The following is a 12,949-nucleotide window of genomic DNA, read 5'->3' as shown; positions in this document are numbered from 1 at the left end:
CACAACTCCCTGACACTACCTAGCCTCACAGCTCCCTGATACTACCTAGCCTCACAGCTCGCTAGCCTCACAGCTCCCTGAAACTACCTAGCCTCACAGCTCCCTGAAACTACCTAGCCTCACAGCTCCCTAGCCTCACAGCTCCCTGATACTACCTAGTCTCACAGCTCCCTGATACTACCTAGCCTCACAGCTCCCTAGCCTCACAGCTCGCTAGCCTCACAGCTCCCTGATACTACCTAGCCTCACAGCTCCCTGATACTATCTAGCCTCACAGCTCCCTGAAACTACCTAGCCTCACAGCTCCCTGAAACTACCTAGCCTCACAGCTCCCTGATACTACCTAGCCTCACAGCTCCCTGATACTACCTAGCCTCACAGCTCCCTGAAACTACCTAGCCTCACAGCTCCCTGAAACTACCTAGCCTCACAGCTCCCTAGCCTCACAGCTCCCTGATACTACCTAGCCTCACAGCTCCCTGAAACTACCTAGCCTCACAGCTCCCTAGTCTCACAGCTCCCAGAAACTACCTAGCCTCACAGCTCCCTGAAACTACCTAGCCTCACAGCTCCCTGAAACTACCTAGCCTCACAACTCCCTGACACTACCTACCCTCACAGCTCCCTGATACTGCCTAGCCTCACAGCTCCCTGATACTACCTAGCCTCACAGCTCCCTGATACTACCTAGCCTCACAGCTCCCTGATACTACCTAGCCTCACAGCTCCCTGATACTACCTAGCCTCACAGCTCCCTGATACTACCTAGCCTCACAGCTCCCTGATACTACCTAGCCTCACAGCTCCCTGATACTACCTAGCCTCACAGCTCCCTGAAACTACCTAGCCTCACAGCTCCCTGATACTACCTAGCCTCACAGCTCCCTGAAACTACCTAGCCTCACAGCTCCCTGATACTACCTAGGCTCACAGCTCCCTGATACTACCTAGCCTCACAGCTCCCTGATACTACCTAGCCTCACAGCTCCCTAGCCTCACAGCTCCCTGATACTACCTAACCTCACAGCTCCCTAGCCTCACAGCTCCCTGACACTACCTAGCCTCACAGCTCCCTGAAACTACCTAGCCTCACAGCTCCCTAGCCTCACAGCTCCCTCCGTAGCCTCACAGCTCCCTAGCCTCACAGCTCCGTGACAATAATACCGGTGCTGTGACCACTAGCCTTCCCCCAGCTGTCTCCACAGACAGCGCCTCTACATAGCTGAGCTGGGGATCTCTCCCTCACTTACCATATTTGTAGGCGCTCGTCGCTCTGTGCAGCATGATCCGCGGGGGAGACCAAAATAGCAGCGCAAAATCAGCTTGTTTGGATCGGCCCTGCTGGCCTCCCTGTCTGGAATCTGTTCTGCACAAGTCCTATCGTCATATGGTTTATCAGCTCTTTTCTCTATACAATGCAGTCCACAGCCAGCCAGTCAGTCAGTCAGCCAGCCAGCCAGCCAGTTAGTCAACCAGTCAGCCAGCCAGCCAGCCAGCCAGCCGGGTAGTCAACCAGTCAGTCTGCCAGTTAGTCAACCAGTCAGCCAGCCAGCCAGTCAGCGAGCCCCGTTCATCCCAGCTCAGCCACCCACAACTATAGAGAACCAGTCAGTCAGCCAGTCAGTCAGCCAGCCAGTCAGTCAGCGAGCCCCACTGCTGGACTGGACAGGACTGGGCTGGTCTGGTCCCTCAACCCACTGCTGGACAGGACTGGGCTGGTCTGGTCCCTCAACCCACTGCTGGACTGGACAGGACTGGGCTGGTCTGGTCCCTCAACCCACTGCTGGACTGGACAGGACTGGGCTGATAGAAACCCCTGACTGGCAGCATGAACAGCCTTCTCCCCAACAGCCGCCAGCCTAATGAATTGAATCAATGCAGTCAGCAGTAATTCATTGTGATATTTTGAAATGCCTCCCTCTCTTTGAGACAGTCTAATTCAAGATGCTAGGCATCGTAAGAAACCAAACCAGCCAAACATTAAATACATGTAATAACTCAATTCCATTATATTGGTAAATGTCAATACAAATATATTTTTATTAAGGACAGGTGGTGTTTCATTTACTAAATAATTGTATGTATTTAGGAGGAATATACAGTCAGAGCTTCCAACTACTTCAGTAGGAAAAACAACTATCTATTATAATGTGTTCCATTGTTTACTGGGCTTTTACTAGTTGACCTGGATCAAAAGGTCAAAGAGCAGCCTATCATTACCAAGGTCACAGCAGCCTCTATCACTACCAAGGCCAGAGCAGCCTATATCATTACCAAGGTCACAGCAGCCTCTATCACTACCAAGTTCAGAGCAGCCTCTATCACTACCAAGGTCAGAGCAGCCTCTATCACTACCAAGCTCAGAGCAGCCTCTACCACGGTCAAGGTCAGAGCAGCCTCTATCATTACCAAGGTCAGAGCAGCCTCTATCACTAACAAGGTCAGAGCAGCCTCTACCACGGTCAAGGTCAGAGCAGCCTCTATCACTACCAAGGTCAGAGCAGCCTCTACCACGGTCAAGGTCAGAGCAGCCTCTATCACTACCAAGGTCAGAGCAGCCTCTATCACTACCAAGCTCAGAGCAGCCTCTACCACGGTCAAGGTCAGAGCAGCCTCTATCATTACCAAGGTCAGAGCAGCCTCTATCACTACCAAGGTCAGAGCAGCCTCTACCACGGTCAAGGTCAGAGCAGCCTCTATCACTACCAAGGTCAGAGCAGCCTCTACCACGGTCAAGGTCAGAGCAGCCTCTATCATTACCAAGGTCACAGCAGCCTCTATCACTACCAAGATCAGAGCAGTCTCTATCACTACCAAGGTCAGAGCAGCCTCTATCATTACCAAGGTCAGAGCAGCCTCTATCACTACCAAGGTCAGAGCAGCCTCTACCACGGTCAAGGTCAGAGCAGCCTCTATCACTATCAAGGTCAGAGCAGTCTCTATCATTACCAAGGTCAGAGCAGCCTCTATCACTACCAAGGTCAGAACAGACTCTATCATTACCAAGGTCAGAGCAGCCTCTATCACTACCAAGGTCAGAGCATCCTCTATCACTACCAAGGTCAGAGCAGCCTCTATCATTACCAAGGTCAGAGCAGCCTCTATCACTACCAAGGTCAGAGCAGCCTCTATCACTACCAAGGTCAGAGCAGCCTCTATCACTACCAAGGTCAGAGCAGCCTCTATCATTACCAAGGTCAGAGCAGCCTCTATCACTGCCAAGGTCAGAGCAGCCTCTATCACTACCAAGGTCAGAGCAGCCTCTATCACTGCCAAGGTCAGAGCAGTCTCTATCATTACCAAGGTCAGAGCAGTCTCTATCACTGCCAAGGTCAGAGCAGCCTCTATCATTACCAAGGTCAGAGCAGCCTCTATCACTACCAAGGTCAGAGCAGCCTCTATCACTGCCAAGGTCAGAGCAGCCTCTATCATTACCAAGGTCAGAGCAGCCTCTATCACTACCAAGTTCAGAGCAGCCTCTATCATTACCAAGGTCAGAGCAGCCTCTATCACTGTCAAGATCAGAGCAGCCTCTATCACTGTCAAGGTCAGAGCATCCTCTATCACTGCCAAGGTCAGAGCAGCCTCTATCACTGCCAAGGTCAGAGCAGCCTCTATCACTGTCAAGGTTAGAGCATCCTCTATCACTGCCAAGGTCAGAGCAGGCTCTATCATTACCAAGATCAGAGTAGCCTCTATCACTACCAAGGTCAGAGCATCCTCTATCGTTACCAAGGTCAGAGCAGCCTCTATCACTACCAAGGTCAGAGCAGCCTCTATCACTACCAAGGTCAGAGCAGCCTCTATCACTTCCAAGGTCAAACTACCCACATGCCAGAGTGTTTCCTAGAATTACTGGACCAGAGAATGTTCTGAGTGTTGCAACATGTCTCTGGTTCTGTTTATAAAGCGGTTTGGACCAGAGACTGTACTGAGTGTTGCAACATGTCTCTGGTTCTGTTTATAAAGAGGTTTGGACCAGAGAAAGTACTGAGTGTTGCAACATGTCTCTGGTTCTGTTTATAAAGAGGTTTGGACCATCCTCCTCCATGTAAAGAAATTCAACTGCAAGCCATCACAGCGCCCACACATCACACCAAACCAGCAGTGTTCCCTGTCATCGCTCACATTGTGACTGACATGGGCCTGTCCTATCAATAGATCATCAGCCTGTCCTATCAATAGATCATGGGCCTGTCCTATCAACAGATCATGGGCCTGTCCTATCAACAGATCATGGGCCTGTCCTATCAACAGATCATGGGCCTGTCCTATCAACAGATCATGGGCCTGTCCTATCAACAGATCATCAGCCTGTCCTATCAACAGATCATGGGCCTGTCCTATCAACAGATCATGGGCCTGTCCTATCAACAGATCATGGGCCTGTCCTATCAATAGATCGTGGGCCTGTCCTGTCAACAGATCATCAGCCTGTCCTATCAACAGATCACTAGAAGATGCACATCGTTCATTCTAGCAGGCGGGGTCTCGATTGAGTATTCTGCGAATTAAAACTTTTAAATGAAAAGTAGCAGTTCATTTTTTAAGTGGAAAAAGAAGCCGGCTGAAAATAAGTATGTTACCGGCTGTTTGGCCGGCGTCCGGCGCTTAGGAAAAACACAGAGAAAGTACTGAGTGTTGCAACACACTCTGGGCCGCCTCTATAAAAGAGGTTTGGACCAGAGAAAGTACTGAGTGTTGCAACACACTCTGGTTCTGTTTATAAAGAGGTTTGGACCAGAGAAAGTACTGAGTGTTGCAACACACTCTGGGCCGCCTCTATAAAAGAGGTTTGCATCTTAGTGGGGACAAACAGCTCGTGGAGACACTGACATCTGTCACTGATACAGGTGAGCTCACGCATGTCTCTCACTATTCTTAACTGAACACCTACTATTCTCTTTCATGAACACATCGATTACAAATCATTTCAAATAAAACAATTAGGAAGGTTTTCCTGGTGCCTAATGTAACATTGTCCGATCTGTTCAGTCATCAAAGGACCTAACTAGAATCGTGTTTGTTAACACAGTAAAATGTAAATTGTCATAGTGAGACAGAGTGGCTGGGTACATGTTAGTATTTCAGCTGGTGACCTGAACACTACTGCAGTAACTGAGCTCCCTTCTCTAACAGGACGTCCATTCAACATACTATTCTGAAGTTTCCTTCAAAGGCAAACAGACATCTTATCACAACAACGATGGTAGGTATCTGAAGTTTCCTTCAAAGGCAAACAGACATCTATCCCAACAACGATGGTAGGTAGTAATAAACAACACCATTATTAGAATGATCAGAAAACCACATTCAGAGATACTAACGTGAATATGGGACGCGTGTCTCTAATGAAAAGCCCATTCTGGTGGGAAGCTGCTATAGACCACCAAGTGCTAACAGTCACTATCTGGATCTCATGTTAAATACTGTTGAAGTAATATGGCTACAGGTTCATCTGCCTCATCTAAAGCCCATTCTGGTGGGAAGCTGCTATAGACCACCAAGTGCTAACAGTCACTATCTGGATAATATGTGTGAAATGCTTGATAATGTATGTGATATCAACAGAGAGGTATATTTTCTGGGTGATTTAAATATTGACTGGCTTTCATCAACCTGCCCACTCAGGAAAAAGCTTCAAACTGTAACCAGTGGCTGCAACCTGGTTCAGGTTATCAGTCAACCTACCAGGGTTGTTACAAACAGCACAGGAATGAAATCATCAACATGTATTGATCACATCTTTACTCTTCTACTTTAAAGCAGTATCCAAATTTGATTAAAAAAAACAGATAAAAAAACACCTTATGGAACAGTGGGGACTGTGAAGTAACACAAACATTGGCACATACACACACACACACACACACACACACACACACACACACACACAGACACAGACACAGACACAGACACAGACACAGACACAGACACAGACACAGACACACACAGACACAGACACAGACACACACACACACACACACACACACAGACACACACACACACGATAACATATGCACTATACGTGGTAGTGGTGGTGTAGGGGCCTGAGGACACACTGTGTGTTGTGAAATCTGTGAATGTATTGTAATGTTTTTAAAATGGTATAAACTGCCTTAATTTTGCTGGACCCCAGGAAGAGTAACTGCTGCTTTTGCAGCAGCTAAAGGGGATCCATAATAAATACAAATGAACCAACGATAGACCGTTTTTGCATTAAAACTGCTATATCCATCTACCCTGTGCTGCAGTCCATCTTGCTGCTGGTTCTACTGGTCCCCGTGATGGTGCAGTCCTCCCTGCATCCAGTGGACTGTGATGAGGTCTATAGATCAGGTTCTGGACAAAATGGGGTCTACACCATCTACCCTGCAGGACCTACCTCACCTGTCCAGGTGTTCTGTGACATGGGGTTGGAAAGTGCATATCGAAGAAAGTGGACGGTCAGTTTCAATTTGTGGTATTGAAATACACGAAAAGACTAATTTACCATGAACTGTCTCTCTCTCTCCTAATCTGTTTATCAAACAATCTCTCTCTCTTAATCTGTTTATCAAACAATCTCTCTCTCTCTTAATCTGTCAATTTAACAACATATCGCTCTTAATCGGTCAATTAAATAATCTCTCTCTATCTTAATCTGTAAATTAAACAATCTCTCTCTCTTAATCTGTAAATTAAACAATATCTCTCTCTTAATCTGTCAATGAAACAATCTCTCTTTCTCTTAATATGTCAATTAAACAATCTCTCTCTCTTAATATGTCAATTAAACAATCTCTCTCTCTTAATCTGTCAATTAAACAATCTCTCTTAATCTGTAAATTAAACAATCTCTCTCTAAATCAGCTGATTCAGAGCCGACAGGATGGATCAGTGAACTTCTACAGGAAGTGGGATCAGTACAAGAGTGGTTTTGGGAGCGCAGCTGGAGAGTACTGGCTGGGTAAGAACTGGTTTAACTTCTAGCCAACAGAACGTTCTCCTCCTAGAACCTTGTTCTACAAATGACTTCATCCGGTTTGTCCTAGTTCATTCAAGGCCATTTGTCATTGTATTCAGACAACACAGTGAACTGCTATGTTGATCTCATTCTCCAGGGCTGGAGACAATGCATCTCCTGACTATGAAAGGAACCTATGAGCTGAGGGTGGACATGGAGGACTTTGAGGGGAATAAGGTCTATGCTCAGTACTCTTCCTTCTCCGTTGGACCAGAGGCTGAAGGATACCTGCTAACACTGGGCTCATTCAAAGATGGAGGAGCAGGTGGGTGACAATTTATAGTACCAGAATATACTGTAGTACCAGAATATAGTCCAATAATATACTGTAGTACCAGAATATAGTACCAGAATATACTGTAGTACCAGAATATAGTCCAATAATATACTGTAGTACCAGAATATAGTACCAGAATATACTGTAGTACCAGAATATAGTCCAATAATATACTGTAGTACCAGCATATAGTCCAATAATATACTGTAGTACCAGAATATACTGTAGTACCAGAATATAGTCCAATAATATACTGTAGTACCAGAATATAGTACCAGAATATACTGTAGTACCATAATATAGTCCAATAATATACTGTAGTACCAGAAAATAGTACCAGAATATACTGTAGTACCAGAATATAGTCCAATAATATACTGTAGTACCAGAATATAGTACCAGAATATACTGTAGTACCAGAATATACTGTAGAACCAGAATATAGTCCAATAATATACTGTAGTACCAGAATATAGTCCAATAATATACTGTAGTACCAGAATATAGTCCAATAATATAGCATAGGAATATACTGTAGTACCAGAATATAGTACCAGAATATACTGTAGTACCAGAATATAGTCCAATAATATACTGTAGTACCAGAATATAGTCCAATAATATACTGTAGTACCAGAATATACTGTAGTACCAGAATATAGTCCAATAATATACTGTAGTACCAGAATATAGTCCAATAATATACTGTAGTACCAGAATATAGTACCAGAATATACTGTAGTACCAGAATATAGTACCAGAATATACTGTAGTACCAGAATATAGTCCAATAATATACTGTAGTACCAGAATATAGTCCAATAATATACTGTAGTATCAGAATATAGTCCAATAATATACCATAGGAATATACTGTAGTACCAGAATATAGTACCAGAATATACTGTAGTACCAGAATATAGTCCAATAATATAGCATAGGAATATACTGTAATACCAGAATATAGTACCAGAATATACTGTAGTACCAGAGTATAGCACCAGAATATAGTACCAGAGAAAATTCCAAGGAAAATAGTCCAAGAAAATCTGTCAACAAGGGTTCATACTAGGGATGCACGATATATCGGTGAACATATCGGAATCGGCCAATATTAGCTAAAAATGCCAACATCGGTATTGGCCGTTGTCTAGTTTAACGCTGATGGGCAAAACTGATGTCATAGCTGACATGCAAACATATATAACGTAGGTACATGACGAAATGACGCCACGTAAAATGTTACTCTACACGTGCAACACAGCATTCCTAACCTAGCCCACAATGTCTGCTGTGTGGATCGAGCAGACAACAAGTCCAGCAGTCATTTGAAAGAGTAAGAACATTCAGTGATACAACTCAAAGGCAAAATCCATTAAAGCCAAGATAATGGAATTCATTGCCCTTGACAATCAACTGTTTTCTGTTGTGGGTGATGTTGGCTTTTGCCGACTGGTCAAGCACCAGTACACACTACCATGTAGACGCTATTTTTCAGATGTTGCCCTACCAGAGTTACACAGTAATAGCGTCACTGCTATTAGCTTCACGACATACATACTATGGAACGCCGTTTGGGTCTTTGCGTGTCAAAAAAGATACAGTTGCACTGTCAAAGCTGTACAAAAAAGTCTGCAAACAAGCAAACATCGGCCATGATGTGTTTTCAATACTGCGTTGGTAATAAAGCCATCATTGGTCGACCGCAACTTCTGGGGTAGCTAGCTTTAGCTTGGCACTTAGCTGGCACCAATACAACCAGCCTAAAAACAATGACCAGTAGAAACTGCAGTCATTTTCATTATTCTTAGCAATGATTTAGGAATCCTTGTGAGTAACTATTAGCTAGATAGCTACTTGTTCGCCTATTGAAATGGAACTTCAGTTCATGGAAATAAATAGCTAGCCAGCTACTTAACCCTGTTGGCCAAAGCTAACGTTATAAGCAGCTAGCTAGCTTCATCTGGCTAGTGAGGCTCGACCACACAGGGTTATGTGTTGTGAAGCTAGCCACCATAAGGATTAGGCACAATAGTGGAATTTGCGGTTTGCCTTCAAAATAAAAGTATGTCATTGACAGTGATGCAAATGAATACAAATAGTATAATTATGACATACTTTTATTTTGAAGGCTAACCGCAAAGTGCACTATTGTGGCTAATCCTTATTGTGGCTAGCTTCACATAGATGGGTCCTCCATTAATCAACTAAGAACTGTCTTATAAATTAGGGTTATTTTAGATGATGACACCCAGATGTCGTTCTGCTGTGTTTTTGGGGAAGAACATTGTTTGCATCCATCAGCTAGCTAGCTTTTTGTTAATGACCAGCACAGTAGGTGTGTGAGACAACTTTACCAGCATCATAGCAGACGCATTGATGAATCGTTGTGAGATATGAAATACGAGTGATAGTGTAATCAATGTATATAAACTATGTAAAAAATGTATGAACACGTTAAATTATTATGAGACGCGCAGTTCATATTCAGGTCCTGATTGGTCAACAAGCTTAATTGACGTGTCAACATTAAATAGTATATTTAATGACACACAAAGACCCAAACGGCGTTCCATAGAAATCCTGGTTGAGAATGAAGCGACTGAACAAATGAACAATGAAATAACACAGCAAGTAACTGAAAGAAATAGGTTGTGATCAAATTTTTCTGGTAATGGGGACATACGTAAATGCCAACAAAATAACTTTTTGGTCAGTGTGGTGTGTGTGTGTAACCTTTATTTAACTAGGCAAGTCAGTTAAGAACAAATTCATATTTAAAATGACGGCCTACACCGGCCAAACCCAGACGATGCTGGGACAATTGTGAGCCGCCCTATGGGACTCTCAATCACGGCCGGATGTGATACAGCCTGGATTTGAACCAGGGACTGTAGTGACGCCTCTTGCACTGAGATGCAGTGCCTTAGACCGCTGCGTCCATGTGTGTGTGTTAACTATTTAACTGTACTAGAATGCTAAAAAGGCTGCAAGCTGGTGGAAGTACTATCATTAGGTTACCTAGAGTCCTTATTTATCTCCTCTGTTCTTTTCCTCAGGAGATTCTCTGGTTTATCACAATGGTCAGAAATTTACAACCTTAGATAAAGACCAGGACCCTTACGCTGCCAACTGTGCCCAGGTGTACTACGGAGGATTCTGGCACAACGAATGCCATTTTGCTAACCCCAATGGGATATACGCATGGGGCGAGTCTGCCTATGGTATTGGCATCAACTGGAAAACATGGAAAGACTTTACATACTCCCTGAAAGCCATCACCATGAAGATCAGACCAGCCACGGCATAGAAGTCAATCATTTCTAACACAATTGTAAAATCGGATTTTTCAATAACAATTATTGCCATATAAACATTTCCAGCCAATGCACCTATTCCATGTATAAGGGAGGGGGGGTAGGGTTTGTGTTTGAGTCTTCAGAGATTAGAAGGTGCAACAGGATACAGAAAGTCTCAGATCTACTCTGAAGTGCAGTGTTGCCATAGCAACAGAACCCTGACTGCAGTGGGGATTATATGACTCTGACCCATCATTTAATGATCTCTGTCTCTTACCTTAACACTCTGTCTGTCTGTCTCTTACCTTAACCCTCTGTCTGTCTGTCTCTTACCCTAACCCTCTGTCTGTCTCTTACCTTAACCCTCTGTCTGTCTGTCTCTTACCCTAACCCTCTGTCTGTCTCTTACCTTAACCCTCTGTCTGTCTGTCTCTTACCCTAACCCTCTGTCTGTCTCTTACCTTAACACTCTGTCTGTCTGTCTCTTACCTTAACCCTCTGTCTGTCTCTTACCTTAACCCTCTGTCTGTCTGTCTCTTACCTTAACCCTCTGTCTGTCTGTCTCTTACCTTAACCCTCTGTCTGTCTGTCTCTTACCTTAACCCTCTGTCTGTCTCTTACCTTAACCCTCTGTCTGTCTGTCTCTTGCCTTAACCCTCTGTCTGTCTGTCTCTTACCTTAACCCTCTGTCTGTCTGTCTCTTACCTTAACCCTCTGTCTGTCTGTCTCTTACCTTAACCCTCTGTCTGTCTGTCTCTTACCTTAACCCTCTGTCTGTCTCATACCTTAACCCTCTGTCTGTCTGTCTCTTACCTTAACACTCTGTCTGTCTCTTACCTTAACCCTCTGTCTGTCTCTTACCTTAACCCTCTGTCTCTTACCTTAACCCTCTGTCTGTCTCATACCTTAACCCTCTGTCTGTCTGTCTCTTACCTTAACCCTCTGTCTGTCTGTCTGTCTCTTACCTTAACCCTCTGTCTGTCTGTCTCTTACCTTAACCCTCTGTCTGTCTCTTACCTTAACCCTCTGTCTGTCTCTTACCTTAACCCTCTGTCTGTCTGTCTGTCTCTTACCTTAACCCTCTGTCTGTCTCTTACCTTAACCCTCTGTCTGTCTGTCTGTCTCTTACCTTAACCCTCTGTCTGTCTGTCTCTTACCTTAACCCTCTGTCTGTCTCTTACCTTAACCCTCTGTCTGTCTGTCTGTCTCTTACCTTAACCCTCTGTCTGTCTGTCTCTTACCTTAACCCTCTGTCTGTCTCTTACCTTAACCCTCTGTCTGTCTCTTACCTTAACCCTCTGTCTGTCTGTCTGTCTCTTACCTTAACCCTCTGTCTGTCTCTTACCTTAACCCCTCTGTCTGTCTGTCTCTTACCTTAACCCTCTGTCTGTCTGTCTCTTACCTTAACCCTCTGTCTGTCTCTTACCTTAACCCTCTGTCTGTCTGTCTCTTACCTTAACCCTCTGTCTCTTACCTTAACCCTCTGTCTGTCTGTCTCTTACCTTAACACTCTGTCTGTCTCTTACCTTAACACACTGTCTGTCTGTCTGTCTCTTACCTTAACCCTCTGTCTGTCTGTCTCTTACCTTAACCCTCTGTCTGTCTGTCTCTTACCTTAACCCTCTGTCTGTCTGTCTCTTACCTTAACCCTCTGTCTGTCTGTCTCTTACCTTAACCCTCTGTCTGTCTCATACCTTAACCCTCTGTCTGTCTGTCTCTTACCTTAACACTCTGTCTGTCTCTTACCTTAACCCTCTGTCTGTCTCTTACCTTAACCCTCTGTCTCTTACCTTAACCCTCTGTCTGTCTCATACCTTAACCCTCTGTCTGTCTGTCTCTTACCTTAACCCTCTGTCTGTCTGTCTGTCTCTTACCTTAACCCTCTGTCTGTCTGTCTCTTACCTTAACCCTCTGTCTGTCTCTTACCTTAACCCTCTGTCTGTCTCTTACCTTAACCCTCTGTCTGTCTGTCTGTCTCTTACCTTAACCCTCTGTCTGTCTGTCTCTTACCTTAACCCTCTGTCTGTCTCTTACCTTAACCCTCTGTCTGTCTGTCTGTCTCTTACCTTAACCCTCTGTCTGTCTCTTACCTTAACCCTCTGTCTGTCTGTCTCTTACCTTAACCCTCTGTCTGTCTGTCTCTTACCTTAACCCTCTGTCTGTCTGTCTGTCTCTTACCTTAACCCTCTGTCTGTCTCTTACCTTAACCCTCTGTCTGTCTGTCTCTTACCTTAACCCTCTGTCTGTCTGTCTCTTACCTTAACCCTCTGTCTGTCTCTTACCTTAACCCTCTGTCTGTCTGTCTCTTACCTTAACCCTCTGTCTCTTACCTTAACCCTCTGTCTGTCTGTCTCTTACCTTAACACT

General features: G+C 44.6%; 2 protein-coding genes across 3 annotated transcripts in view; both read left to right on the top strand.

Moving 5' to 3' along the window:
- LOC115189573 (ankyrin-3) overlaps window positions 1–12,949 on the top strand; it is a gene marked incomplete in the record, with an annotated part of 261,846 nt that overhangs the window by 111,356 nt on the left and 137,541 nt on the right.
- LOC115189586 (microfibril-associated glycoprotein 4-like) lies at window positions 4,744–10,948 on the top strand. Of its 2 annotated transcripts, none has more exons than XM_029748210.1 (6): window positions 4,744–4,853; window positions 5,140–5,209; window positions 6,255–6,446; window positions 6,853–6,949; window positions 7,104–7,271; window positions 10,343–10,948. In XM_029748210.1, the coding sequence occupies exons 2-6, from the start codon at window positions 5,207–5,209 to the stop codon at window positions 10,591–10,593; spliced, it is 711 nt and encodes a 236-aa protein (XP_029604070.1). In that variant the 5' UTR covers window positions 4,744–4,853; window positions 5,140–5,206; the 3' UTR covers window positions 10,594–10,948. The 2 variants fall into 2 exon arrangements, with proteins under 2 accessions (XP_029604070.1, XP_029604071.1); XM_029748211.1 differs by having other exon boundaries at window positions 5,140–5,264; window positions 10,343–10,593.

Source organism: Salmo trutta, unplaced genomic scaffold (genome assembly GCF_901001165.1).
Source record: "Salmo trutta unplaced genomic scaffold, fSalTru1.1, whole genome shotgun sequence".
NCBI lineage: Eukaryota > Metazoa > Chordata > Actinopteri > Salmoniformes > Salmonidae > Salmo > Salmo trutta.
Note: the sequence above shows the minus strand (reverse complement) of the source record. Positions and strands in the feature narration are given on the sequence as shown.

What these genes read in the sequence shown, in the direction of transcription:
- LOC115189586 (XM_029748210.1), top strand. An exon ending in AGCTGGAGAGTACTGGCTGG is followed by an intron (nt 6,950 to 7,103) that starts GTAAGAACTGGT and finishes CTCATTCTCCAG; the next exon opens with GGCTGGAGACAATGCATCTC. An exon ending in ATTCAAAGATGGAGGAGCAG is followed by an intron (nt 7,272 to 10,342) that starts GTGGGTGACAAT and finishes TCTTTTCCTCAG; the next exon opens with GAGATTCTCTGGTTTATCAC.